General features: G+C 39.6%; 1 protein-coding gene across 2 annotated transcripts; it reads right to left on the reverse strand.

The window, feature by feature from the left end:
• Positions 1-1,450: 1,450 nt before the first annotated feature.
• Positions 1,451-25,453, reverse strand: hnf4a (hepatocyte nuclear factor 4, alpha). 2 transcript variants are annotated; one of them, XM_061058134.1, is made up of 10 exons: positions 25,318-25,453; positions 6,367-6,541; positions 5,846-5,940; positions 5,373-5,479; positions 5,128-5,283; positions 4,549-4,636; positions 4,263-4,415; positions 3,912-4,148; positions 2,919-3,041; positions 1,451-2,460 (listed from the first exon to the last, which is right to left on the reverse strand). In XM_061058134.1, exons 1-10 carry the CDS (start codon positions 25,424-25,426, stop codon positions 2,318-2,320), a joined length of 1,386 nt encoding a protein of 461 aa, XP_060914117.1. In that variant the 5' UTR covers positions 25,427-25,453; the 3' UTR covers positions 1,451-2,317. The 2 variants fall into 2 exon arrangements, with proteins under 2 accessions (XP_060914117.1, XP_060914118.1); XM_061058135.1 differs by lacking the exon at positions 25,318-25,453 and adding an exon at positions 7,440-7,610.
• Between the last annotated feature and the right edge of the window lie 1,521 nt (positions 25,454-26,974).

Below are 26,974 nucleotides of genomic sequence, written 5' to 3' on the forward strand. Positions count from 1 at the left end.
TTGCTGATGATGACGATGATGTTGCTTTCACGTCCCCTCGGAGAATACACAACACCTACCCGCGAATTCAAAATAAAAAAAGGAGAGTGGGAAGGCAAATATAGTATCGTTGAGTGTTTTTGAGTTTCTTTTGAAGATGTCATCCTTTATTCAATGACTTTACAACGTGAAAGAGTTTCTTTGGTAAAACAAACAGCGTGTTTAATATTTCCTACAGCTTTTCTTTGGGACTACATGGGACATTAGTGCAACTGAATCACACATAATGACAAACATGTTCACGCCTTTCTAAAGCAAAAGGACTGTTTTTATACTATGGCAACTATTTAAGGTATTAAGATACAAATTAAATCAAATATTTTCTACGGTTGGCAACAATAGTTTTCTCGTAATTCATTTGTTTTCATCCTATCGAAGTTAACGCAGACCCCAAATACGACGGAGGATTAGGGCCACGTTAAAATGTTTTTGGTTTTTTTTAATTCGAGATTAAACTCGTAAATGTACGACTTTAATCTCGAATTATTATTTTTTTTTTTTAACGTGGCCCTAATCCACCTAAAATCCCAAAAAGGCATAATAAAAAAAATAAAAATACATACATATCTTGTGCGCACACATGTTCTTTTTGGGTCTTCAGGGGCTCCGTACTGTAGGTCTAACAATTTTCTTTATTACTTCAACTTTTAAAAAATAGATTTTTTTTCCCACGCTCTTTTGTGTGGACTCAGTGTTTCTATCAGTTACACATGAAGGCGGTAGATGGCAGAGTTTGTCTGCATATTACTCCGCCTTATTATCCCTCTCACTCCTTCTACATGACGTTTCAACAACTGACAGGTTTGTCTTCAACTTCACTTTGACAATGAATTATTAAAAACATCGTCATATATTCATGTAGCCTCATTGTTTGATGGTTTGGTATCAAAACAAATACTGAACTTGGATGTCTTTCATATCTGAAAATGTTTTAACTTTTCACCAAGTCAAACATTTATGTCATTTAATTGTAGTCGTATTAAAATGTTAATAAAACAGTTTTAATGTTGAGATAAATCCCTTTTCTCTCTTCTGGAATCAGTGCTATCTATAATGATTATATGACACCTTATCAGTCTGAAGCAACATGTGGTTATCAGTGAACAAGCTGCACTGCCACGTTGGACCCTTTTTGTTCCTCCACACACTTTTCCAACATGACTGATTTCTCATTTTCATTCTTAGTTTTTATATTTTTAGTGCTTATTTACTTTGTATTTAATATCATATTGTGTTTATTTGCTAATATTGTGTGTTTGGATAAGCTGCTGCTGTAACGCCACAATTTCCCAGTTTGTGATCGATAAAGTAATTCTATTCTATTCATTGTGTAGTCGTTGCAATATCAAGAGAAGTCTTCCCTGAAAAAGTAAAAGCTGGTACAAAAAAAATGATGCACAGAAAAGGGACGTAAAAATAGACCTTGAAATTTATTAATTCATCTTCACATTAAAAGGCAAAAAGAAATCCTGTTTTTTTTTTTGTAAGGCAGTACAGGTTACAAGGCACACTTTTTAGTCCATCAGTTAAACCATGACAGAGTACTAAACAAAAAATAGAATATATTTTTCATACACAAATACAACATATTATTGGGAAACTTCCTCAGTGTGCCCGCCTGTGACTTTTACAAAGTGACACCAGGCAGCGTTCATTAATGCACCAAGATTTCTTGGTTTTCAATTTTCTTTCCACCACACCAAACAAACCACAGATATTTAAGTCCTGTCACAGAATATTTCAAAGTTCCCCCCCGTCCCCATAATAGCTGAAGTTACACAAGGGATTTTCTTTTAGCTTTGATAAAATGAAAATGCTTAAATAAAAAGACTGTGCAACACTAAATATACCACAAAGTAAGGTCTGTTGTAACATTCATAAAATACTGACATGATGATGTCATCATGTCTACCTGAAGCCCTACTGCACACACTGAGGCCGCACTAAAAGAAGAGTTGTTTCCCAATAATAAACTATATACACAACCATGTATTTCTATGTGTTAATCTTACAGAACAACAACATATCTGAACAGTTTTAAATGCTGGCATTTTGACGGGCTGTCGCTGAGCTCAACTGCAGCTTCGCGTGTGAACAAATAGATCCCTGAAGAAAAAAAACAGCAATCTGCAAGGGAAACACATGCAATCACACTCTACATGTTCAGCTAGTTTTATTGTTTCAGTCGAGTTTACAGCTTCAATGCTGATAGTGTACGCACATATAAACACCCTGGTTTGACACAATAAAAAAAAACTGAAGGATTAAGGACACAGAGTTAGATGGCCTCTTGCTTTGTAATAGTTGGTTGAGGGATGGAGGTGGGCTGCTTGGGCACGGTGGCTATGACCCCCTGAGACATTTTATAATGTTCTGAGCTGGAGGCAGTGGGCGGAGATGGTATCGGGGTTTCAGGAGTGGCTGAAAAAGTAGAACAGGAGCGAGTTAGAGAGAGAGAGAGAGAGAGAGAGAGAGAGAAGCTGCAGTGTAAGCAGGTGTATATTCACAGGTCGCTGGTATAACTTGGGGCAACATTATTTTCAGATGAGGAATAAGCACTTTTGTGAAATTTCTCAGAGCATTAAACATGTTAAGAAAGAATAACAGAAGTTTTCTTTGACAAAATAAGCCAGATTAGCTTCCAATGAGCACTTAGAGGATTATTCTGCCGAGCCTGTTTTTTTCCCTTCCAGCTTCCTGACTAGGCTGCACACACACGGAGCAGTGAGAGGGAAATTTACCAGTTTGTTCATTTAAATATCTGTGATTTCAGGTCACCTAGATTTAAAGCTTCTGCTCAAACGTGGGTAGACAAAAACGACAAACTTCTTCTGCTGTGTGTGAAAAAAAAACTAGAACATCATGTATTTAGTCCTTACTGATTTGACCGTTGTGGATGGGCGTTGGCATGCTGCTGGTCAGTATAACATTGCTGCTGAGGTGCTCCTGAACCAGGTGAGGGTGCAGAGAGTGGGGCGCATGTTGAGCCTCGTTTGCAGAACCTGAGAGACAAAACACAGACACTTAAAGCCTCTGGACGTTCGGCTTGAAAAGCTCAAATTCAAAACATGAAAGTTAAGCATCCACAAAGATTTTGATAGAAAATTATCCTTTAAAAGAAAACATAGATAAAAAAAAGCTAATTGTGGGCGTGGCCAATCATTTGTTTGTTACCGTCTCCTTGGCTACGCATGCCATATCTGTGCATGTGACAATCAGCGTCGTAAACAACTTAACACTTTGTTTGAGTCAGCAGCCCTGCCATCTGGAAATAATGATTTCAACTGGCTGCTGTGTGGTGAAATATCCTCTTAGCTAACTTTAGCATAGTAAGCAGAAAGCATACATAGTCATTGTTCGCTAAGATGTAACTATTTATTCTCAAAGCTGTGAATGCAATCATAACGTGTTGCTCTGTAGCATGAGCTGGTGCAAAGTTATTACAGAGTTGTTACACCCCCCCCCCCCCCCCCCAATAGTAATCGCCCTGCAGCCAGCAATACTTGGCTAGCAGGTGATGCTAATGCTAGGCATAAACTACCAACTAGCTGCTGCGTGCTACTCGCTGCTACCTACTTCCAGTGATTTCATCAAAGTATTAATAACATCATAAATACCTGAGCCCTACGACGCCCAATCAGAACACAGTATAAGGAAAGTTTACCAAACTTCAATTGCAAAATGTTGATTTCAGGATTGACCAAATCTCTAAATTCTAATACGTTTAAGTTGCTCACTAATACACAGATGAGACCCTAAATTACACAGAAGTTTCAGTTTCTCTTTTGTAAATACAGTTAATACTGTTCTTGACCCAAAGCTTCAGATGTCAACCAAAGACTTGGTGGTCCACATGGTCTGACAGGTCTCACCTCCCAGAAGCATCTCCTGGAGCAGGTTGTCGATCTTGGCCATGCCGAAGAGTTTGACAAACTGGATCTGCTCGATCATTTGCCAGGTGATGCTCTGTAGCGTCGGCAGCAGCAGGAGCAGCTCCCCGAAGCGTCCCCGCGAGTCGTACTGCCGGTCGTTGATGTAGTCCTCCAGGCTGACCTGGACCTGGTATCGCATCCGCTTGATCTTTCCGGGGTCGCTCAGGCCTTTAGCATCTGTGCAGAAGAAGAAAAAAGCAGGAGATGTGTTATATGTATAACGTCTAGCAAACTCTCTTTTTGAACTTCCCGCTGGCCCAAACAGTTATAGAGACGAGTCAGCAGTCGTACCGGGGTCGAAGAAAACGATGGCTTTCAAGCAGGCGTATTCATTGTCGTCTATCTGAAGCTCCTGGAAGGGAAGCACCAGCTCGTCCAGGATCCTAACCGCCACCCGGCCCACCTCCAGCTCCGGGCAGTTTCTGGGAATGATGTAGTCATTTCCTGCGGGAGAAAATACGTTCAGGGTGAGATTTAAAAACCGAAAGAAATGAATTTGCCTTTTTTGGTGAATTGGTGGATAATCAGCAGCGATATGAGATCGGTGAAATCGCTCCTTTTTCTGCGTGTGTTTTACCTAATAAGAGGATGTCTTTGTAAAGCATGGATCTCTTTGCAGCACCGAGCAAGAGGTGTTCTCCAGCGTGAGCTCGCAGCAACGCCACCTGAAACACAGGGAATTTTTTTTTTTTTTTAACAATTAAGCTGAGTGATATTAACTCTGAGTAGAAGTACAGTCTGAAATTGTTTACATCCTTTTCCTTATCTCAAAAGACAATGTGAGAAAAATCTTGTGGGAAACACTGGCTTCCTCGCTGATACAACATCAGCAAATCAGTTACCAAGGCCTGGTGATGACACTGTTAATGATTCTGCACTGATTCTTCTTTAAAACCAGATCATCATTTTCTAACTCAGGATTAAAATACATTAACCACTGTGGGTGAAGAATTGGAGGTTTTGCCTGAGGGAAAAAAAACATGTGCTGCTTCATGATCTTTAGAAATGATCTGCTTTTTACTGTCTGCATTTAGATGTCTACATTCAGAGTCTATCTATCCTGCAGGCTCACTCCATGTATTAGAGCCTCCTGGTTGATGAGTGACCAGAGTGTCTATACAACTATGTACTCTGTGTGTCTGAATGAGTCTTATACCTGGTCATCCAGGGGCAGGTCGCAGAAGGCCGGGATGTACTTGGCCCACTCCACCAGGACCAGCAGCTGCTGCTTCATGGACTCGCACACGTCTGTGATGGCGGCGATCTTTTTGGTCCTGATGTCGCCGTTCAGGATGGGAGCAGGGGAGGTGATCTAGTGGAGGGAAGAGGAGAGAAGAGGGTGAAGTCATTTGACGGTGTGATGAGTGATTCATCACAGTCGAATGATGCAGTGGAGCTCACCTGTCTTGACAGAACGTCTGCCTGGATGAGTGCATTGATGGATGGTAAACTGCTGTCTTCATAGCTGGATCTCCTGGTGCTGATTCTGTCTCTTTCATTCTGCACGGCTACAGAAACACAGATTGCAGCTTTTATTCAGTTTGCGCAAGACAAATATGCAGGAAAAATAAATCAAAATCCAAGAAAAACAATAGTTAAAGTCTTCCTTTCTCTTTATTTCTGCGTTGCACAAAGAACTCACTTGAAAGAAAAAAATGTCTCTCCGAGGCTGTCATGTTTATCAGTATATGGCTGTTATTGCTCGGAAATGTTTGCTCAGCATAAACTGGTTAGAGACTCGGCCGCTGCACGGAGTGAACATTAACAAAGTGCTCCTCTCATGGGGATTGCAACACACTCGATTTCGGAGCGGCAGTGATATGCTGATTAAATGGGAAATTCTGATTATTAGAGAATCTGTTCTCGTATCCCACCTTCTTTCTTCATGCCGGCTCGGAAGCATTTCTTCAGCCTGCAGTATCTGCATTGATTTCGCTTGTCTTTGTCCACAATGCACTGTCTGTTGAACCTGCAAAAAAAAAATGGGAGACACGGTTGTGACGTGGGGAGCAATTCGAGTTTCGCAGACTTGAAATGTCAAAGATTTGCTTGAATTGACAATTTAAGAAGAGAAGACTTGGTTTAGTATTCCTTAAAGCAAAGCTCTAGCTTGTGAGATGTCAGCATTTGTTTGCCCTTTTTTAAAACTAAATGTAAGTAAATGGACTGAAGTATAGATTTACAGATGTCACCTTAACCTGTGGAGAACTCTTTTTTCTGCAGCATTTATCACCAATATAGTGTTGAAAGTTTATGTTTTATCTTTTGCAAAATATCAGCGCTTGGTGTAGACACAATTGAGGGCTGCATGTGCCGTGGTTGGCTCAGTGTCACATCAGAAGTTGAGAAAAAATTCAAGTTTCTTTCTTTTCTTTGAGCACAGATCTGTCCTCACCTGCACGAGTACATGTGGTTTTTGCGGACGCTGCGTCTGAAGAAGCCCTTGCAGCCGTCGCAGCTGGACGCCCCGTAGTGTTTGCCGGTGGCTCGATCTCCACATATGGCACACAGGCTGCCTGCCCCCAGGTGGCCAGGGGCGTTCATGTTGGCGCTCTCAGCTGGTGAGGAGTCTGATAGAGCGAGAAAGAAGAGGGAAATGTCTCATCAGGTCAGCTTAAATGGCAGGCATCAAGACATATTTAAAAAGCTTCTGAGTACTGTTTTGTCGCTGATTTGATTTTAAAAAGGTGTGAACGGCCCGGGGGATTTGATCACTGACAGCTGATCAACACCCACCCTCATGAGACCCTGTGTGGAGAATCTGTTACCGGACTGAGTGGCTCAAAACAAAGTCAACAGAGAGTCACTGATGTCGGCTTGATTACCACTGAAAAGGCAATCACTGGAGACAGCTTTTCCTTTTGAGTCACCCACACAGTCACCAGACCGGGTCAATCAATCATAGAGTGTGTCATGACACAGGCTGCAGGCTGACTCAACAAACACTCTCATAATTTTTTATATAATGGAGGAGAAATTCATGGCAGTGAGGAAAACATTTTGTCCAAAGTGCGGTTTTTACTTTTGCTTTTGTCTCATTGGGAATTGAAGAATCAGGATCCCAGCCAGAAGTCATGGGAGAGTGCATTCATAAATAAGTTGGTGTCACTGTGAGACTCTTTTTCTTCACTTTACACTCTGTGGGAAAAAGACCGTTTGTAACAAGAGATACTAAAACTTCTGCTTCATTAGAGGATGAATATCAGTCTGACTCTTCATCCCCTCCACAAGCTGAAACAAGCTCCGATCTAAGTGACCCTGAGTGAGAATCTCGTAAATCAAATTCTCTTAATGTTTTACTGGTGATAAAAAAAGAAGACCACTGCATGAGCGCGAGCAGACAGACAAATGACCCCTTTTTTTTTTTTTTTTTATCACTGCACGCTACAGCTCCCTCTCTGCTGCACGACCAAAGTTTAAACTCAGTAAAAGTTTCAAAGTTCAGAGCTGAGTATACGGGGGACTCACCTGTGCCCAAAGGGAGCACCTGCATGTTTTCGAACTCCAGCGTGGTGTAAGCTGGGTCCAGAGCCTCGCTGTAGTCTGCCATGTCCATGTCTGCCGGCGCTTTGGAACCAACAAATTCTCAACTACCTGACAGAGGAGCAGAAGACTTGTCCAAGAAGCTCATTCACCCCCCACCTCCTCCTCCTCCTCCTCCTCCTCCTTCCATTCTCACACCTCCATTGACCCCCCCCCCCCCCCTCACCCCCCCTCCTTAACCCCCTCCTGCTCATAGCTCCGCCCACTGACAAGGTAGCTCCCCTTGGCCCAGTTGAGTGTGATGGCGACCCGCTGGAGACGAGTGACTGACAGCCAAAGCTCCCTCTCCTCCTTCCCTCGTGCCGCTAACCGGAGCAGAGGTGGAGTGTCTCTCTCCTGGTTGATGGTTAACTAACCCCCCCCCCCAATGGCAAATCACAGCCATGTTTTTTTTAGAAGAGATAGTAGCACAGCTTTGATATCGGCCACCTCTTCTCTCTCAGTAACAATCGACAATTCTTCAATAAAAGCTGTGTCAGAGTCAGTCCTTTGCTGAATCACTGCTGCACCACTGTAGACCATTTCCTTTTTTTAGCAAACACTGTGAAGCATGCATTCATTACATATCACACACCTCATACTCATCTGAAGGTTACCTTCCTGTGTCTGCAGATTGGAGAGTTTCTGTCAACTGCATGTGGAAATCACTTTTATCAAAGCAAAGCACATCTTCTTACAGACGTTATTGCTTATGTAAGACATGTTTTCACTTGCATTATTAGTAGTTAAAAGCGTGTTGTATGTGTTGTTATCACAGTCTGTTTGTCTCTCTCTGCCTCTCTCTTTAACCCACTTTCTCGGCCCAAACAGTCGCAGCTGATGGCTGTTCACAAATAAGTGGTTCTACTCGAGGTTTCCGCCTGTTCAGTGGAACATTTTCTTTGCCGCTGTTGCTGATTCCTGCTTATTGGTGGATTTATGCAGGATCTTCCTGAGTAATATGAACAGTTTGGTCTGGTCTTTATGCAAAGTGACATGAGATATATTCCTTGTGATTTGGCACTCTATAAATAAAAAATTATTTATGGATTGATGCTATGGTTTATAAAATGTTGCACTTACATATTCCCCCTTTTTGTGACTTCATATATTTAACTTGTACTTTTCACTCCACAACATTTATCAGACAAACATGAGCAAACCCAGTGACTCAGAGGGACAGATTTGTTGTTTTAAGTGGTTCTGAAGAAGATCTCCAAGGTGATGGTAAGGGTCAAACACTGAGCCTAAACTTAAGTCATTTTAGATGCAGAATAGGTAAAACAAAATTAAAGAAAAGCTCATCCGCACCAACATGTCTATGCACAGTTATCATACAAAACAATCCAGCAGAGCACACAGAATGTCATCATAGGAAACCATAAAAAAAAACGTCCCGAGCTGCACAGCCTTCGAGCTGACTGAAAATACAGATTTCTTTTATCCTTATTTAATATGCAGGCAGCTTTAATTCAAGAGAATAAAGTGAAATAAAGTGGTTCACCACCCACCACCAACTCCTTAATAACAAACCGCGATCCAAATTTCAGATATTTTTTAACCAATAAGATTTGTTTTATGAAAAATGGTGCAGTTTGGACCTCGGACTGTGCAAAATATACCAGAACAAAGAGATGAAAGAAAAACAAACATGTTTTAAAAGTGATTTTTAGACTTTTTGACACTTTATTTTTCCAGGCACACTGAAAAACGACTCCACGACCCACTTTTGGGTCCCGACCCTCAAGTTGAGATCCACTGATGCAGAGGTTCACAGATTCTGATTGATAACAGATTTTGATGCGGAGCAAGAAAAATAAAATCAAAGAGTTGATTTTTAACTAAGATACTGTAAAAGACTTTCAAACATAGAAATCATAATCACTTCAAATTTAACAAATACATTAATTGCTCCATGTTGAGAGCTATATTTCCCTTTCAAAATAAGATTTTCTTACAAAATATGATCAATTGAATAGATGACAAATATTAATTAAATCTGCTCGATTAAACTACAGAAATATATCAAAAGTGATTAGCTCCACCAGAGCTGTAGAACGAGTGCACGATCTTATGATTCTTAAAATATATTCACATTCATCAAGTTGCAGCAATAATTACAGCTCTTATTTTGACAACGTGGATTTGCTTCGTGTTTTAAAGGACCAGTTCTCCGTGGTTCTCCTCTCTACAGGAAACTCACTTTCCCCATCATATCAGTCCGTCATATTTAGACGTACTTCCACGTGTAATGCCTAAGACGGAGGTAAGTCTGGCATATTACCGCGGGTTCTAAGTCTTGCTGAAGCAAAGTGATGCATTTATGTCAAAGACTTCTTTGTTTGTGAAAATGCAAGGAGCACGTGAGGCTGATCCAGAAGCTCAACACTTGGAGCGACCGCTGCTCCTCGGAGAGACAGCCTGGATGGTTAACAGTATATTTAATCAACGTTTAAGTTGCATAGATTATTTCCATCTCGAAGGAATTATTCTGCAGATGAAAGGTAACAGGTGACACTTCTTCTCTGCTGTTCTTTGCAATAAAAAATGCTCTCAGGTCTTCTGCTGTTGTCAAAGTTTATGTGAAAATCACGTGAATCATCTCAGGAAATCGGTAAAAGAAATAAAATTTATAAAGACAAAATAAACGCTTTGCATATTGTTTATAAGATCAGTGGACTCTTAAAAAGAGCCTCAACATGATCCCGGTCAACACAACCCGTTTTTAATATTTGTGTTTTGTTCTCTTGAAGAATCAAAGGCCGATCATTTGACTATTTATCTGAGATTATCTTGCTTAATAAAATGCAAGAGTATCATGAACTGTTGTATGCCACGGAGATTATTTTATGCAATAATCCAAAAGCCAAAAGAAAATGATCCCAGTGGAGAAACAAGGGCCAGTTATTAAGTGTCTATTAGCAACATTTATATGCTGAATGTACGGTTTATAATATCCAAAGATGATCTATGAAATCAAAGAGATATAATGTCCATATAGCTCTTTAGTGCAGCTGCAGTGTAAACAGTTAATGATTTATTAACAGTATAACATTATACAGTGAGTATAAAGTTTGAGTATTTATAACACCAGTAAGATTTGTAATGTTTGTTTCAACTGCGGCTGCTGTAATAGATTTTTTTTAAAGGTTTTTGGTAGTGAGATTTGAAAGTTGGAGAAGTCAAACAATTCTATATTTTCTGAACTGAAAACACAAACTTTACTCAAAGAAAAAAATGGATCCCTGGACACTGTTTAGAGCTAAAAAAGCTACCAGGAGAGTAACAGATTCACTGTAGCGGTCCTCCACTATAACTTCTCATGTATCATTTTATCTTCAAACAGTGTTTGAGGGACCAAATTTTCCTCTGAGGACAGTTTGTGTATAAAGTTATGAAAATATACTACAGAATCTACACACTTCTCCAACTTTCACATTTCTCTACCAAAACTCCACAGTGCACCTTTAAGTGTTCAGATACTGTGAAGTAACATTAAAGGGAGCGATTGTTTCAAAGTGAGACGTGTTCCAGAAGAAGAAGATCCTATGAAAGAATAAAATGTTCTAAATTATGGAAATGATTACATGTTGGTAGTCGGGTAACATTTTTAGCAGCAGCTCATGTGTTTTAATGTCTTAATGGCCAGCGAGACTATTTATAGACATTTGAGCAGAGGTGAAATATTAGGTGTATGAATCATTCAATCTTTATTTGTCCAGCACCGATTGATAAAAGATGTTATCTGGAGACACTTTACAAAAAGAGCAGGTCTAGACTGAACTCTTTAGCAAAGTTGCAGTGACAAGGAAACACAACTTTTGAACAGGAAGAGACCTCGAGCACAACCAGACTCATGTTGAACAGCCATCTGCCGAAACTGTCGTCATCAATTAAAATCCTGAAAACAGGAATAATATTTATTAGCCTGGAGACTAGAAGAATCAGCAAAGTTCATGTTGTTTTTGCAGAGATGTATCTGGAGCTGGGCCACAGATTTTCAACCTACCTGATCATACTATCTTCTATCTAATTAAGGGCAGGTTCAGATCTAATGAGACAGTAAACAACCAAGATGGCTGTCAATGATGACATTAAATGTTCCAGTGAATGGGTTATCTTTTAGTATGCCGTTTAAAGGTGCTGCACCGGAGAAGTTCTTTGTGCTTAAAACTGATGCAGGTAGTGTATGGAAACTATTTATTCAAGGGTTGGTATGCGGATATTAATCCTGAATGGGAGAGTTCAAGCAATGTGTTATTTTTTCCTGATTTTTTTAATGAAATCTTTAAATAACTTCTTGCATTTGAAATCCCCCCAAAAAATAACAAAATAGCCTTGAAGTGTTTTTTTTTCTGGTGTTTTATCAGAGGGGACTTCTGAAGGACGTTATCCTGAATCTGATTGTTTTTCGAAAAAAATAAAATTCTTCGCTTGCGCAAAGAGTCCGCCTCTTCCATTTCACACAGCAAACAGTAGTCTTGTATTTGAAGAGAAAGTGCCAGTACATAGCAGTAGGTCAACGATCCCAGGTTCATCCAGACCTCAGAGGCAGTAAACCCTCCCGAGTACGTGCATCCTTTCACCACACACTCAAGTTATACGGGGCGCTCATAAAATTATTTTTCTCCCGCAAGGTAAACACCGCAACATTCCCCCGGGGAGGCTCCTGTGCACGACTCTCAGTGATTACATACTGACGACTCACAGTGATCCAATCAGAAATGAAAATGAAAGTGATCAAAACCTACAGAAGACAGATTTAAAGTCATTGATCTTCGAGTCTTACAGAAACAAAATAAATGCGGATCTTGAGTGAGGATCTTTAACAACCTGATTAACTCAATGGAAACTACGCCCTGTGATCAAAAGATGATTAGCAGCTTATTACACGCTGCTGCGATGCTCATGTAGCTTCCCTTGTGTGTACAGAGGTCATCCATTACAACATTTCTCCATGTTCGATCGGTTCTTCTGCAATGCCCATATTTGCTCAAGAAGTGTGCTGATTATTTCAAAGCAGCGGACAAGAGGGGGAGGACGGGGGTGATGATGGGAGAATCAGTGTGGAGCTATGAATGAGTCACTCAGAGCAAATCTTATCTGCCCTGTCATTAAAGTGCTTTTTATCGCTGCTCCCATCTTAAAAATTTCTGTGAACTCCTCAAGGAACAGTCATATACAGGACTGTAAAGTTTAATCTGCACAGTTACAGCTTTCTTAATCATGAACTGACAAACTGTCCTGATTGGAGGGATAGGGCACGTTAGCTCGAGATTCTCTCATAACTTATCTACTTTTTTCTGATGGCAGTATTGGTGGTGGTGGTTTGTCTTAACATGCTGTACCTACATTCCCACAGTGGATTGACACGTGCAGGAGGCTATAAAACACAAATCCTATGAACAGAATTAAGCAGCACATTATTATTCTGGTAAAACATTCTAGTTTAGTTAGTGGAGTGTTAAAAATCCTGTCGACTAAAAAAAAACCTTCTTAGAATAACACTGTAACATTTTGGGGAAGATTTTTATTACTTTTCTTGCCAAGAGTGAGATGAGAAAGATCTTTCCCTTTTTGCACTAAATATGAAGCTTCAGCTGGAAACTGGAGGAAACCGCTAGCTAACCACAATGTGATGTGAACTTTTATCATAGGATAATATGGGCTAACTGTACATGTTCATTTATGGGTTATTGAGCATTTGGTGAGCATGTTTTGTTACCTTCAAGTGAGCCAGGCTAGCTGTTCCTCGTGTTTTGCAGCATGGGCCGTATAAAACATGCACGTAGTCTCAGTGATGTCACCCATTGGTTTTTGAAGAGGCATTTTGAAGCCCAGGAATGCTAGTTGCTATATTGGAAAAGCTGACTCTACAAAACTTTCAGTCAGTCTATTAACAGGCAAAGAGCTGGAACTAAGGCGAGCCTTAAGTTTCCTGGCAAACAGAGAAGATGAGTTTTAAAATAAGTCTTCCCTCGTACAGTTTTTAAGAATAAAGAAATGAGCTATTGGCACAACATTTTGTATTTCGAACCAGGATGCAAACACGTTTATTTCTGCATTTTAATATGGGACCCTATGGGGATTCCTTGACTTTTAGAGCCAGTCTCAAGTGGACACTCAAGGAACTGCACCTTTTTGTACTTTAGCATTGGCTTTATTTATCAACACCTGAGGTTGCTGCTTGGTTCTCAGTCTTTATGCTAAGCTATGCTCATCAGCTGTGTGTTGTAGCTTTATACAAAGCTTACAAACAGGACAGAGGTATCAACTTTTTCATCTAACTCTCAACATTATAGCTAATAAAAGCCAAAAGATGACGGTCGCCATACTGGAAATGCTGACTCAACTTCAGTCAATAGTTAGAGGCAAAGAGGTGAAGCTGTGTCGGGCCTTAAGCCTTCTTGAAAACAGCTACAACGGGACCACCTGTCAGTCAACTCAGCCACACCCCTCAATTGTTAAAATATGAACAAAATCTCTTAAACTTTGAACCAGGCTGTAAAATCTAAAAATCTGCTGCAAAATTGGTAGATTTAGCGCAGGCTCTAATGGAGATTCCTTTGCTTTTGGAGCCAGCCTCAAGTGGACACCTGAGGAACTGCAGTTTTTGCACTTAACTTCATTTTTCAACACTTGAGGTTTTGGTTTCAGAGAGCTGATAGCATGGTTGAATAATGTCCCGCTTAAAGATGACACAAAATAAGATGAAATTAGATATTTTAAGTTAGTTATATTGTTTTAAATTTGATTATAGAGCCAGGTTTGCAGCAGCAGGTATCTGTCGTTTATATTTTAACACTTTTTACGTGGTAAAATTGAAACTAAGGACCAGAAACAAGTGTGTTTTATTTAAAAGTTGAACTAATGTGAGAAATGAAAATAGAAATGCATAAATGTACTGACAACATCAATAACATCTGCAACAAACTTTTATTTGATTTGTCAAGATGGAAATATGTTCTTTCAGTGTGTTTTTAATCTTCACTGTACTTTAGTTTAATGCACAACGAATTAAGTGCTTCATGATTTTGTTTTTTACTTTATTTAAGGGTTTTTTTGATTCTTCCTTTTTGAGTTTGTCGGTTTTTGTGATTATTTGGTTCAGTGTGTGTTTTTTACAACTGTTTCATTTTTATGTTTGTGAGCTCAAAATAAATTGTTGAAAAAATTTGCTGAAGCAGAGCTTTAACACAGCTCTATGATTATGGTCATAGCTGAAATTAAACCTTTTAAAACACCTGCAGAGTAGAGTGTGAGGCTGCCATGTTGAAATGTGATGGGCCAGACAGAGCTGTCTTATAATCAGTCACCCAAACTTCTGCCCCGGGGCTAAAAGTCAAAGGCTCGCCGAGACCTGATGTAACACTTGTGTGATTCTCCCCTTTGAAACTTCAAACTCCAGTTTGTGAACAAAGTCCTGTCTATCTTCTGAATAGGAATCTCCGACCACTGACCAAACTCCATTTGCAACCACTGCCTATTTGTACCTTCTCCTCATGACTACAATTCATTACCACAAGTCCGATCTGTAAGGCAGGCGGCAGGGAAGCAACACAGTAAAATCAAAATGCAGAAACTGACAGCATGGAGGAAAGAAAGACGACTATGGAGGCCTGGAGGAGTTAATAATATCACTGGAATATAAACTGTCTGTGGACTTATTTTGTTCCTTTCTGGGCAAGCTGAACCACAGGAGAGTGTGTTAAAAGCTCGTCCAGGAGTGTGTTTGTGTTCGATATGAGTAAAACAGAAGGAGACAATGTGCTGGCTGCAGCAGAAAAAAGGCTGCTGCTCCACTTTCCTGCAGGAGATGGAGCAGATAGGTGAGTAGAGTGTCATGGCAAAGACCTTGTCAACAGATAACTATCTGCAAATAACACCGCTTATGCAAGCCCCTGTGGCTGACCGCAGGGAGATCATACTTTCTGTGTCACTGGAAGCTTGTCACTTACGTTCATTGAACAAAAATACACTTTTTATTGTTTTAATCAAAATCAAATTACCTGTTTTCTACGATATTAATAATCCCCTAAATGTGTTAAGTTTATGTTTAGACAGGAAAATGTATCGTACACTTTCTCCTTCTTTGTTTTGTTAAGAAGAAATTGCGTTTATATAGCTCAACGAGGGATCTAATTTTCTTTTTTTTTCCAGAATAATAATCCATCTCTTTACCTCCAGTGAAGCTAATCTGTCCAGAGGCCTAAAAACCTCGCTAACCAAAGCGAGTTCATGCCCTTCTTGTGATGTTAGCTACATCGTTCTTTGGAGTTTATGCAAAAATGTCACATTTAATAATATTCAAGTGACCAAACACACCCTTTAAAAGGCTTTTTGATCGTGCATAAAGAGACAAAAAGTATCACACTACATGTGACTTTTGGTGTCTTTTCAGCCACATGACTCGACTTTTAAGGCAAAATGTATCTGCATTCTTTTAAAGTTGATAGTTGTTATATTACAATGAGCGTTTAGCCTAAGGGTAATGATGAACTTAAAGTGCCTGTAAGATTTAAAGGTATGTCATAATGTAGGAAGAAGTACTGATGCAGTTCTAAATGTCTTTGCAAATTACTTCTTAGATTCTTTCTGTCTGATTTTCCTTTGGTAATAACGATTTCACACATTTCTTTGCATACTTTGGTAAAGTCTACAACTTTGTAACTCATGCACAATCTTTACAAATATTAGTCCATGCCTCATGATAATGCTTGAAGCCAAAAGCACCAATGATCACCTCTTTAAAACGTCTCAGTTTGGAGGCCATATTCACAAAAACAGGTTTTATCTTGATACACATGCAGCCAGACTGAAGAACTCATGTAGCCTCTGTGCACCAAATAAGTAAACAATTGCATCAATAAACACGAAGAGCCATGCAAGACGTAAATCAATCACAGTTAGTGATAAGACTGTGTAATCATTAACTCTGTTTTGCTGAGAATTCATTTTGACTGCAGGCCTGATCTCCTCTTGTCAGCAGCTCTGCTCTGAGCACCTTTATCTCTCTGCAGGTCCTTCAGTCATCGCAACAATCAATACACGTCTAACCTCCACGGCTTCAATAACAACGCTCCAAATATTTAGAACTTCATCCCAATAGCACAGTATGACAGTAGACAAAATAGATCATGCAAATGATAATGAGAGAGTTTACCTTAAAAAGTAAAAAACTAAGTATTTCAAAACAACTGCTTTGATTTACAAAACTTTTTGGAAAAATGGATGTAGTGTCCAAAAAAAGGGACTAAATATTGCAAAATTCGAATTGGCATAATCAAGATATTGATTAAGTACCTCAAATAATTAACCTGGTATCACAAAAAACTGACTTATAGTGCTTTCACACTTGCAGAAAACTCCTGAAAATTCCTGTTATTTGCAGGAGGAGCTGTATATGTGAACGCAAGCAGCCACATTTTTCGCTCGGAATTCACCCGGAGAACGCTGCAGGATATTCTCTGGAGAATTCACCTCGAGCCAATGGAAGGGGGAGTGATGTATATTGTAACTGCTGCACGGTGCATAGTGTGTAAGCATGCTACGATCTCTGCGCACATAATTAAACGGCTGCATTGCGTTTTCTGTTAATCAGAATGTTGTTCTCTGCTCTTTTGTTGATGTTGTGATTCTGTTGAACTACACCTAGCATTGATGTGAGGGCAAATATTCTCATTATGGCATGGTATAGCAGATTCTGAGTCTTTTTTAACGTCTCACCTCAGGAGACCCACCACCCACCCCTTCCCGTCTGACAGGGATAGTGTCCAGCTGTGACGTTATCTGTGAACAACCAGGTCGGGAAAATCTCAAGAGCAGTCCTCCCAAAATGATCTAGTTATTTTCAGGAGTGCATATTTGAAAAAGGCTTAAGTATCACATAAAGGGGCGCTGGTGGCGCAGTGGTTAGTGCGCCAACCCCATGTATGTAGGCTGTGGTCCTCCGGGCAGGCGGCCCAGGTTCAAGTCCGGCCTGTGGCTCCTTTCCCGCATGTCATTCCCTACTCTCTCTCTCTCTCCCTGATTTCCGACTCTGTCCACTGTCCTATCTCTCCATTAAAGGAACAAAAAGCCCCAAAATAAATCTTTAAACAAAAAAAAAGTGAACTAGTAAAGTAACGTAGTGTTTTAAAATGATTGTTGTTAAATGGATAAAGACTTAAAATAATGACTACTTATCGCAATAAAATCTTTCTGATTGATGACGTATTGTTAAATAATGTCTCACTATAGTACAATAATAGCGTTTCATTGCAAAATACTTCATTAGTATTTAAAAAAAAATGACTCAGCTGTGCAGCATTTCATCATAATGACGCATCTTTAAATAATGATTTACTCTCTTTAAAATATGCAGATCATTACAACCGACCTGTCCTGACACAATGACCTACAATCTCAAAATGATGTAGTAGCTTTAAGTAATACAAATCTCATTATTTACAGATAGTTTGTCCTTATTTTAAGAGAGATTCTCAATATTATTTAAATAACGAGGCACTATTCCAAGATTGTCAGTCATTTTTTCTAAGTTTCCCCCTACAATGACGTACTGGAACTTTTCTTATTTCCTCACACCGGCAGTAAAGGGCTTCGTCACCCAAATCAAACTGGAATTAATCTCAGGCTGATTAACCGATTAATACTGATGAAATATGCTCTAAATATTTCTGATTTCTTGCTAAATTCTAGAGGACAATTTCATTATGATTAATGTTGTGAGCTGCCTGCTGAATGCTGATAGAGACTGTATAACTGATGCTGCTTTAAATTTGGACAGTTTAGACTCTTTATCAGCTCTTTTTTCTCTCTCTGTGTTTCTATTGGCTGCTCTGCTGAGGTCAAACACTGAACATACTGGTCTCTTTCTGATTGGACAAATCTCAATCTGATCATGCTCTATTATTGATTCTAATGACCTAGGCCAACCTTTAGGTTTACAGCATCAGCCACAAGACTGTTAACACCATTAAAATCAGTTTGTCCTGGATTTACACTGTTTTCCTAAAGGGAACTTCCATATGTCAGAAAAAAGTGGCTGTGCATTCAGATTGCTGCTGCAGACCTCTGCAGTAGTGGCAGACATCAGATCCTCTAGAAAATAAAAAAATGAGCAATATATTAAAAAAAATGAATTCTCTACAACTGATAAATGTCTCACAAACCATATTTTGTTCTCTAGGAAAAGTACTAATTGAAAGAAAAGTGTAGGTTTTGCACACAAATTACAGCTACCAACCAGCTCGATGGTGGCAGAATATTTCAGATCTTTTACTTAAATACTGCAATAAATAAAACTAAAAAACATCAGTGCTCAAACGGATCCTTAAATTCCACTTGACAAACATTTACCTAATAACAGCAAACTGAAACTAGAGAATCAAAAAGTATGAATCACTATGCATAAAAGTGCATCAATCAGTTTTACAGTGCCTTAGAGTTTCTTTGCTTCACTTAATGTTCCATCCACATGCATTACTATGCATATAAAGCTTACTAAGGCACCATACTTCAAAGGCTTAAGACAGGCTTTTTACATAAAATGAATTCAACTTAAGCTTAACTAGACAAATGCAGCGCACTTAAAAGTACAATTTTCCCCCTGAGATGTCAAAGAGCAGAAAGTAGTAAAAAATAGAATTGATGAAGTAAGGGTTTTAGATAAATAAAATGACTCTGGTCACTTCACCATTTTACTGCACACTGTGCTACCTTCACTGCCAGTCAGACGACATGAAATCACTGTTTACTACTGCCATCATGTGGACATACAGCATGAAACCATAGCTGTCTTACTCTGCAGTTAACCCGCCTCATAACTGAGTTTCATGCACAAACAGCTGAAGATATTCACCACAAAGAATCCAACAACTGTGTCTGTCAAGATTGTTTAACCCAACATGCATGACCTTCCTGTGAATGTGCAGCTGTGAATCTTGTGAGCAGCTCCGTCAACATTTAAAGCTTTTTTTTTCGGCAAAAACAACAACAACAACTCTACAACACAATAATCTTCGAAGACCAAAACTGTTGTAAAATCAGAAAAACACAGCAACACTACGGCAAACATATCCGCATAAGCACCGCGTTCCTTTTGTTTGCTTCTCAGCAGCTTTTCTTCCCACGGCTCTGAGGTTTTAACGCACAAACGCTTGATTCAGGGCAAACTTTCGCCTAGTTCTCAGGGTTCTTTTCTGATTCCTGTACCTGTGTTGTTGAAGTGCAGAGTCCCATCCTGGCCATACATCCCTCTGAAGGCCGAGCCCTGACAGTGAGCCGGCCAGCTGAGTGACGGCCCATGAGCCGCGGCGGCTCTCTCAGGCCCGGCCAGGCTGAGGCAGGCTGGGAGGAGAAGCAGGGCCACTGTCACTGCACTGAAGCTGTTTGCCGGGGGCCGCCGGGGCCGGCTGTTAGGACCCACAACACCCAGGGATTATCCCCTAATGCCTGTCACAATGAGATTTGATTGGAGACCTGAACGAGCGGATTAATAGTGTCAAGTGAGCAGAGTGTGAAACCTACCCCAGAAACAAGCTAATTGGGCTTCCTGCTCCACTTAAACAGCACATATTTAATTACAGTCCAGATTATATATCACTTCATTAGCTGAGGAATTTGTTTAGCAGAACAATGTGCTGTCCGTTTTCTATAGCACAAGTTTCATAGTCTCTATATGGCTGCAGTTATTAAAACTCTTATCCAGATTAAATCATTACACCATCATAATCCCTGTAACCATGATCCATATTTTTATTATTAATCATTTCAGATATAAAGTTCATGTACTATAGTGACTCTTTAATGACCAACAGAGCAGTATCACAGACTGGATGAAGTTAAAGTAGCTTAACTTCAACACTGTTGGACACTTTTTTCTCTTTCTTGTTGGAGGGTATAAAACTTCTTTCTTCTTTCTCAGAGTTTACACTCAAAGGTCAGTTCATCCAGATGACAAAATGTAAGAAAACTACATCTGCAAATGTACAAAATAAGGTTGAAGATGGATTAATATATCAATATAACCTCGATTGAATCCACATATGGCTCCTAAAAGTCGAGCAAGGGGTTGCTAGGTAACCACGGCTAGAAACCTGTATGCATGGCTTCTACTTTGTATTTAACATATGAAGCCATGTTCATCACATGTGCTCCTGTTAAATAAATGAATAAAATAAAAATTATGGTATGATGATTTCATGTACCGAAATGTAGAGCTTCCTCTCCAGCATTGCAAAGAGAGGATAAATACCTAAGAGTCAATAAGTCTTTTTGTTGTTGCTCAGTTGGTGGAGCGGGTGCCCCATGTCTACAGTCTACAGTCCTTTGTAGTGCTGGTTGTAGGTTTGACTCCCTGACACTATTTGGTGCATTGCTCTCTCTCTCTCTCTCTCTCTCTCTCTCTAAGAGCTGCAGTCAGTCATGAGTTTCTCTGAAGCTCCTCTGCAGAAACAGCTTTATATTAAACAGCAAAATCCCATTCAACCAATGAAATGATATAAGAAGAAATCAAGCAAATCAAGAAATCATGACACAAACAGCAGCTACCAGGTGACACTCAGGATAAAAACACAGAAACAGAAAAACTGAGCAGTGTTGTGGCTGTTTCTTTCCCGTGTGAGTAGTTGAGTAAAGTTGAACGTTGTCACTCAGACGGTGTATTTTAAGGAACGAGGCCTCTCAGTGACCCACAGTCTCGTCATTGAGCTCTGTAGGCAAACAGAGATCTGCTGAGGAGCCGCTGAAGGGCTGTTGTCATGTTTACATTCAACAAGTGATTCTGCCAACAGCAGAGTTTGTCCAGGTTGTGACCGTTGAGCAATTAATCCCAAGTGTCTCACACACGGTTACCTGCTAAGAACACAGTCTGTAAGCCTGAGTCAAGAAGAGTGAATGTGATTTTGGAGAAAAGTACCAGCTCAGATTTTAACCTGAATCTCTAAAAATGTAAAAATAAATGGTAACGTTGGTAATGCCTGCTGGAGACATCACGTCAGCAGATTGTTTTGGACAAAGAAACATAGTATAACCCGCTCTAGGCCAAAAAGGAGCTTAGTGCAGGCGGCTGCCAGAGAATGTATTTGTAACATAAATGTCCTGGTTTTGGAAGATTGGTTAAGCGTATACTACAGTTGGTAAACAAATCCTTTCAGAAAATGTTTCAATTGTGCTCAAAAACAGTCGACTCAGAGCTGTGGCTCGAGGTGACACACTTTTCAGGTCATTGATAAAATTAGCAGTTCAGGTATAAATGCATGCGTCACTGGTTTAGTTTAACTCAACTATTCTGATTCTCAATGCACTGGATCCACTCTTAAAATTCAAGACACTAGGGGTGGGGAATCCAGGGTAACTCTCGATACGATACAATACTATTCCCCAAACAGTACATGACCCACAGTAACGATAATATCACCATACTGCGATTCTGGGATAATGCATATACAATATACTACATGACAATCATATAATGATGCTTTATGATATCTGATGACCTGAAGAATGTAAAATGTCCCTCTAAATGTAAAGTGCATGACGACTGTGTTTGTTTACTGCAAATTTGGGAGTTTGAACTCTTATTAAACTTCATCTCTTAACTTCTTTTCACAGCTGTTTGACATTATCTGTCGTGGTCTTCTTCTATTATCCTGCTCTCAACTTCTTCTTTGGCTTTTAACTTCTGTTCATGGCATCTCATTTATGTTAAAAGGGCAATCACCAGGAGTCATGATGTAGAGACGGGGTGAGTCAAAGTAGGAAGGAAATCGGTTTAGAGCTTCACATTTTAAAAGAATAAAAATATGGATATTTGGCACCAGCAATACAATTGTAGTTTGAGTCAAGACTGCGACATATTGCTGTATTGATATTTTTGTCTTACCCCCCAAACTTATCCTCTAGTCTGGACTTCTTATTTGTAGCATGAAGGTCTGAGGATAAAGTTAATAGCCGTTTTCACATATGCACTCTTGAAAATTTCTAGAGAATTTTAGGAGGACTGCAGGTGAAATCCTGATTGGTTTGTTCACACATGAACCTCAGAGCGAGAGTCTATCCCCGTCCAATGGGAGGGGGTGCAGGGGGTCACCTGAGGCAAGACATGAAGTATTAAGAGACGCTGAAAGTGGCGCCCGAGGCAACAGAGTCCCCTATATACAACAAGGTGATCTCTCCTGATAATATCCTGCTGCGTTCTCACATCAGCTCACTCTGACTTTCTGCATAAAATATACTAGGGATCTGGCAGGAGAAACTCGGGATGAAGTTTGACTTATGCTTTAACACATGTAGCTGCAAATATCAGGAGCTTTTCAGGAGCTTTGTGCAAGTGTGAATGAACTATAAAGTGTTTAAAGACTATAGTCAAAGCACTTAGAATTTACAAATATGCAATAAATATTCAGTATCTGTCATATCTGATAAGTCTGTGTACTGAAGCCAAAACCATCAGATCTTTATAAAGCTGCTCAGGTCTTAATAAAGATGTTGTCATGTCAGAGGACACTGTAGAAGCCTATTATTATGTTGAATGCATGAATATCACAGTGGTGGTTTGTTATGATTGTACAAAGACATCAGTGTATTCCTGCACAAAATGTTATCAATGAACTTGTAATTAATGATTAATAAAGATGTTGACGACTATTCAACCTGAACTGATCATTATGATTGCATTTATCTTCCAAGGAGCAGTCACACTGGCACTTTAAAGGTGGAAATGTTATGTTTTGTGTTCAGCCATGCAACTTAATTAAACACACTCTGCTAGAGAATTAACTGCTGCAAAAAATGAGAAACGGTTTGCAGGAATCAGTGGTACAAATACCTCAATTAAACAAACAGTTTGAACTTACTGTCCTGTTAGCAACCATACTTGCAATTTTTTAGCATGCTAATTTGTCTGCAGAGATGTTAGGAAATGCACTAAGAACTTTATTTGAGAGGGGGGGGGGGGGGGGTGCTAGCAGGTTAGCATCAAGCTGGTCAGCAAAGAAGATTACTAAGATTACTAAAATGTCACTGTACCAACAAACTTGTGCAACAAAACATAAAAAGCTGCAGTTATTTAAAATCCTAAACGTATCTTATATCATGTTTCAGGGTTCAAGATCAAGTCACTAAGAGTGTGATCTGGTCATATGGGGACATCTGCACGAAGAAGACACAAAGCTGCTAAAGTGGAAACAAAAGCACCTGGTTTTTGACAGGAGATGAGCAGATTAAAATACTCGTACTATGATGTTAGCAACATATTGGTAAAAAAAACAGATGCAGTAGAGAGATGAGGAGGGAAGCTAAGCAGTCAAATTTAAAGCAGCCACTGAAATATTCAATAACAGGGTTTTTCTGTTTAGCCTTACTGGTCACTTTTTTTTTTTTTTTTTTTAATAATTTCAGCCAGTGGAAATGAATTTGCATCTCCACATCCCACTGTGACATGCAAATCATCCAATGGATGACCACAGGAGTAAAAACAACCCCCCCCCCCCCGCCCCTCCCCTCCCCTCCCCTCCCAACATCAACTGCTGTAAGTGAAAGCTGAGAGGTGCTTTTACTGAGAGAGTTCAAAACATCACAGGAACAGATGGAGCATGTAGTAGCAGCTTCTGTGACGGATGGGGATTTCTGTGATCTTACACAGTTTACTGTTTGTGCAGAAATAGATCCTGCAGCCATGACAACGAGTAAGCTTCATCAGAGCCTCATCTTTGCTTTTTATATTCCTGTTTTCTTCACAGTCAACACGGACAATGTTTCAAAGCATTGAAAATCCCCCTTTAAAACACAAATGTTGTTCTTAAGTACAAATTTGATATTCAAAATCTACTCCATTACATTTCAAATATTGCACTTTTTACTCATCAATATTTACTTTGCACAGCTCCAAGTTACTTTTACTTTATAAACACTTGAACAAGCACAAAAAGGCTTACATTTACAAAAGCCTGTATGTATTTCTATAAGTCTAATGTCTGATTGAAGTCTGATTGAAGTCTTTTTGAATCCTTAAATCCAATCCCAGTTTCTTGTTATTTTATACACTAATACAGAATATTAAAGTACTGCTTGATGCATTTTAGTAAGACTTTAAGTTTCTAGTTACTTTTTTGCATTTAAAAAAAAGTCTTTGGTTCTTGATGATGGTTGATGATACAGTTTTCTTACAGCTTGTAAAATATTCCCATTTGATATGATGCACCTGCAGTATTACTTATGCACCAAATAATACACAAAGCATCCCCATCCGGCTCCACATTGGCAAAGTACAACTTTAAAATGCTCTTACATCTAATCTAACAAAATTATTAAATACATTCTGGATCTTCTTTTGTATTTAAGTCCACGTAGTTGATGATACAAACAATACCATTTATGACTCATTCATTTTATAACTTGTGATTACTTTGGACTATGCTACTTTAACTTCAGAAGGATATGACTTCTTCTTTGAACCACTGAGAATAAAAAAGTGTCTGACTTCAACCTGCATAACAACATCTCCAAACATTGACTTTATGCATCAGCTGCATCACCACCATCCGGTTCAGATCGACTCTCTGGCTGCTCTAACATCTCTAAAAACTCTGAACCATCTTCACCATCAGGCCCGACTCCCAAGGCCTTTTTTAACAGCCTCCATATCTGAGACACACCTCCTGGACTGCAGCCGTGTGAAACAGGCAGACACAAATGGCGATGAAATGATCCAGGCTAAGCTCTGGGGAGCAACAGCTTCTCCACTGAACACCGACCACAAAGAAGAAAGAAAAGCAGCTCAAGCTGTTTTTTCTGTCTCAAGATGCTAAAAACAAAAACTCACCTAATGGAGGTTCCATGCTTGAGCTGACGTGTGTGTTTACATTGACCATGTCGTCCTCTGTTTCCTCCCAAACATGCGATTTAAATCCACTTTTTCCCCTCCTCAACATAAGGTGTAAAATGTGGAAGTTTGGCAGCAGGGTGCTGCAATGTGAGAAGGCTGTTGTTGGTGCAAGGTAAGGCCGCTGTTGCCGCTGTTATCTTATTGATTTTCCTAATCTGGGCAAATGTGGGTGGGGAGGTTAAACAGTAACCAGGCTCGTATGGACACCAATCTATATAGCAGCTGTAACTACGGCAACGTGATGATAGAAACTCAAATAGACATTAAGTTATCATGCGCTTTCCCCTCTTTCTCATCACCAAATGTCAGATTCTCCACATGCAGATTGAAAAAGAGTTAGAATTTTAAAAAAAGTGAGTTGATAGAGAAAGAAAAGAGTGAAAGGCAGAGGGTGGGGGCATAAAAGACAGAGAGGAGTGGAGAATGTACTGAGGGTGTGATGAGTGACGTCAGAGGTTTTGTTTTGACTGATGGGAAAAAGTCTGTCAGCTCTCAGGTGTAGAGTTAGGTCTGAGCAGGCTGTGGGGTAGCAAGGTAACTGCCGGAAGCTCATTTTAAAATAATATTTCCATTTTCACCTAACAGAAATGGAAATCTTTGGTCCTCTGCACCTCATGAAAGGAAATTCTGCATCATTTGAGAGATACCAGCAGACAGAACTTTTACATTTCACAGGAAACTTTACATATTTTCGCAGGTCGTTCTCAGAATTTATAATGCTGTTCTGGGTTTACTTTTCAGGGACCAAAACTTCTTGGATGGGTTTAGTAAAAAAAACTCATAAGTCGGGGTTAAGATAAGTATGGAACTGATGTGAGTAAAGTAAGTTAAATGATGTATGTGATGTGACAGGAATAAAACTATAGAAAGCATACATACTCTTAAGTCAAATCATCATCAACTATGGGGAAAGACTTGTTTTCTTTAACCCATCTATCCAATCCCATCTTCTCCCTAAGGCTGGCTACACAATAGATGATCTATTTGGATGAACACTAGATAAAGCGTGCTCATCAGTGAGCTTTAGACACATTTATTTTAGTCTTCGTACGGAGCCATGTTAGCCATTTCCCTTTATAATCAGTCTTCATGCTACGCTAAGCTAAGGGTTTTTGGCTTTAGCTTCAAATTTGATGAATTGACATGATCATGTTAAACTATAATTATCTAACTCTCAGTGGAAAAGACAGCTCCTGAGTTTATTTGTCTGCTGATGACAACTTGAATGATGCAATTAGTTCATGCTTTAAAACAATAGATGCACTTTTTTTATAAGTAACAAGAGCTGAGCAAAAGAATCATATGATAAACTTTACTGTTTTTTAAATTTAAAGCTGTAAAAATGAACTTTTATTTCAGTCAGTGAAGTGCTGAGCCAGCTGCCTCTTCCTTGTTTGAGAGGAACTTTCTTTGTTTGCTTGGCAGAAATGTTTTCCATATCAAAATATGTTTCTCTACGTGTCTGTTGTGTATGTGTGTGTGTGTGTGTGTGTGTATGTGTGTGTGTGTTTATGCATTCGCTGGGAGGCACAGCTGATTCCTCGTATTTTACACCATAAAAGCAGCATTAGTCTCCAGTTTTATGGCACAGAGA

Source organism: Labrus mixtus, chromosome 15 (assembly GCF_963584025.1).
Source record: "Labrus mixtus chromosome 15, fLabMix1.1, whole genome shotgun sequence".
NCBI lineage: Eukaryota > Metazoa > Chordata > Actinopteri > Labriformes > Labridae > Labrus > Labrus mixtus.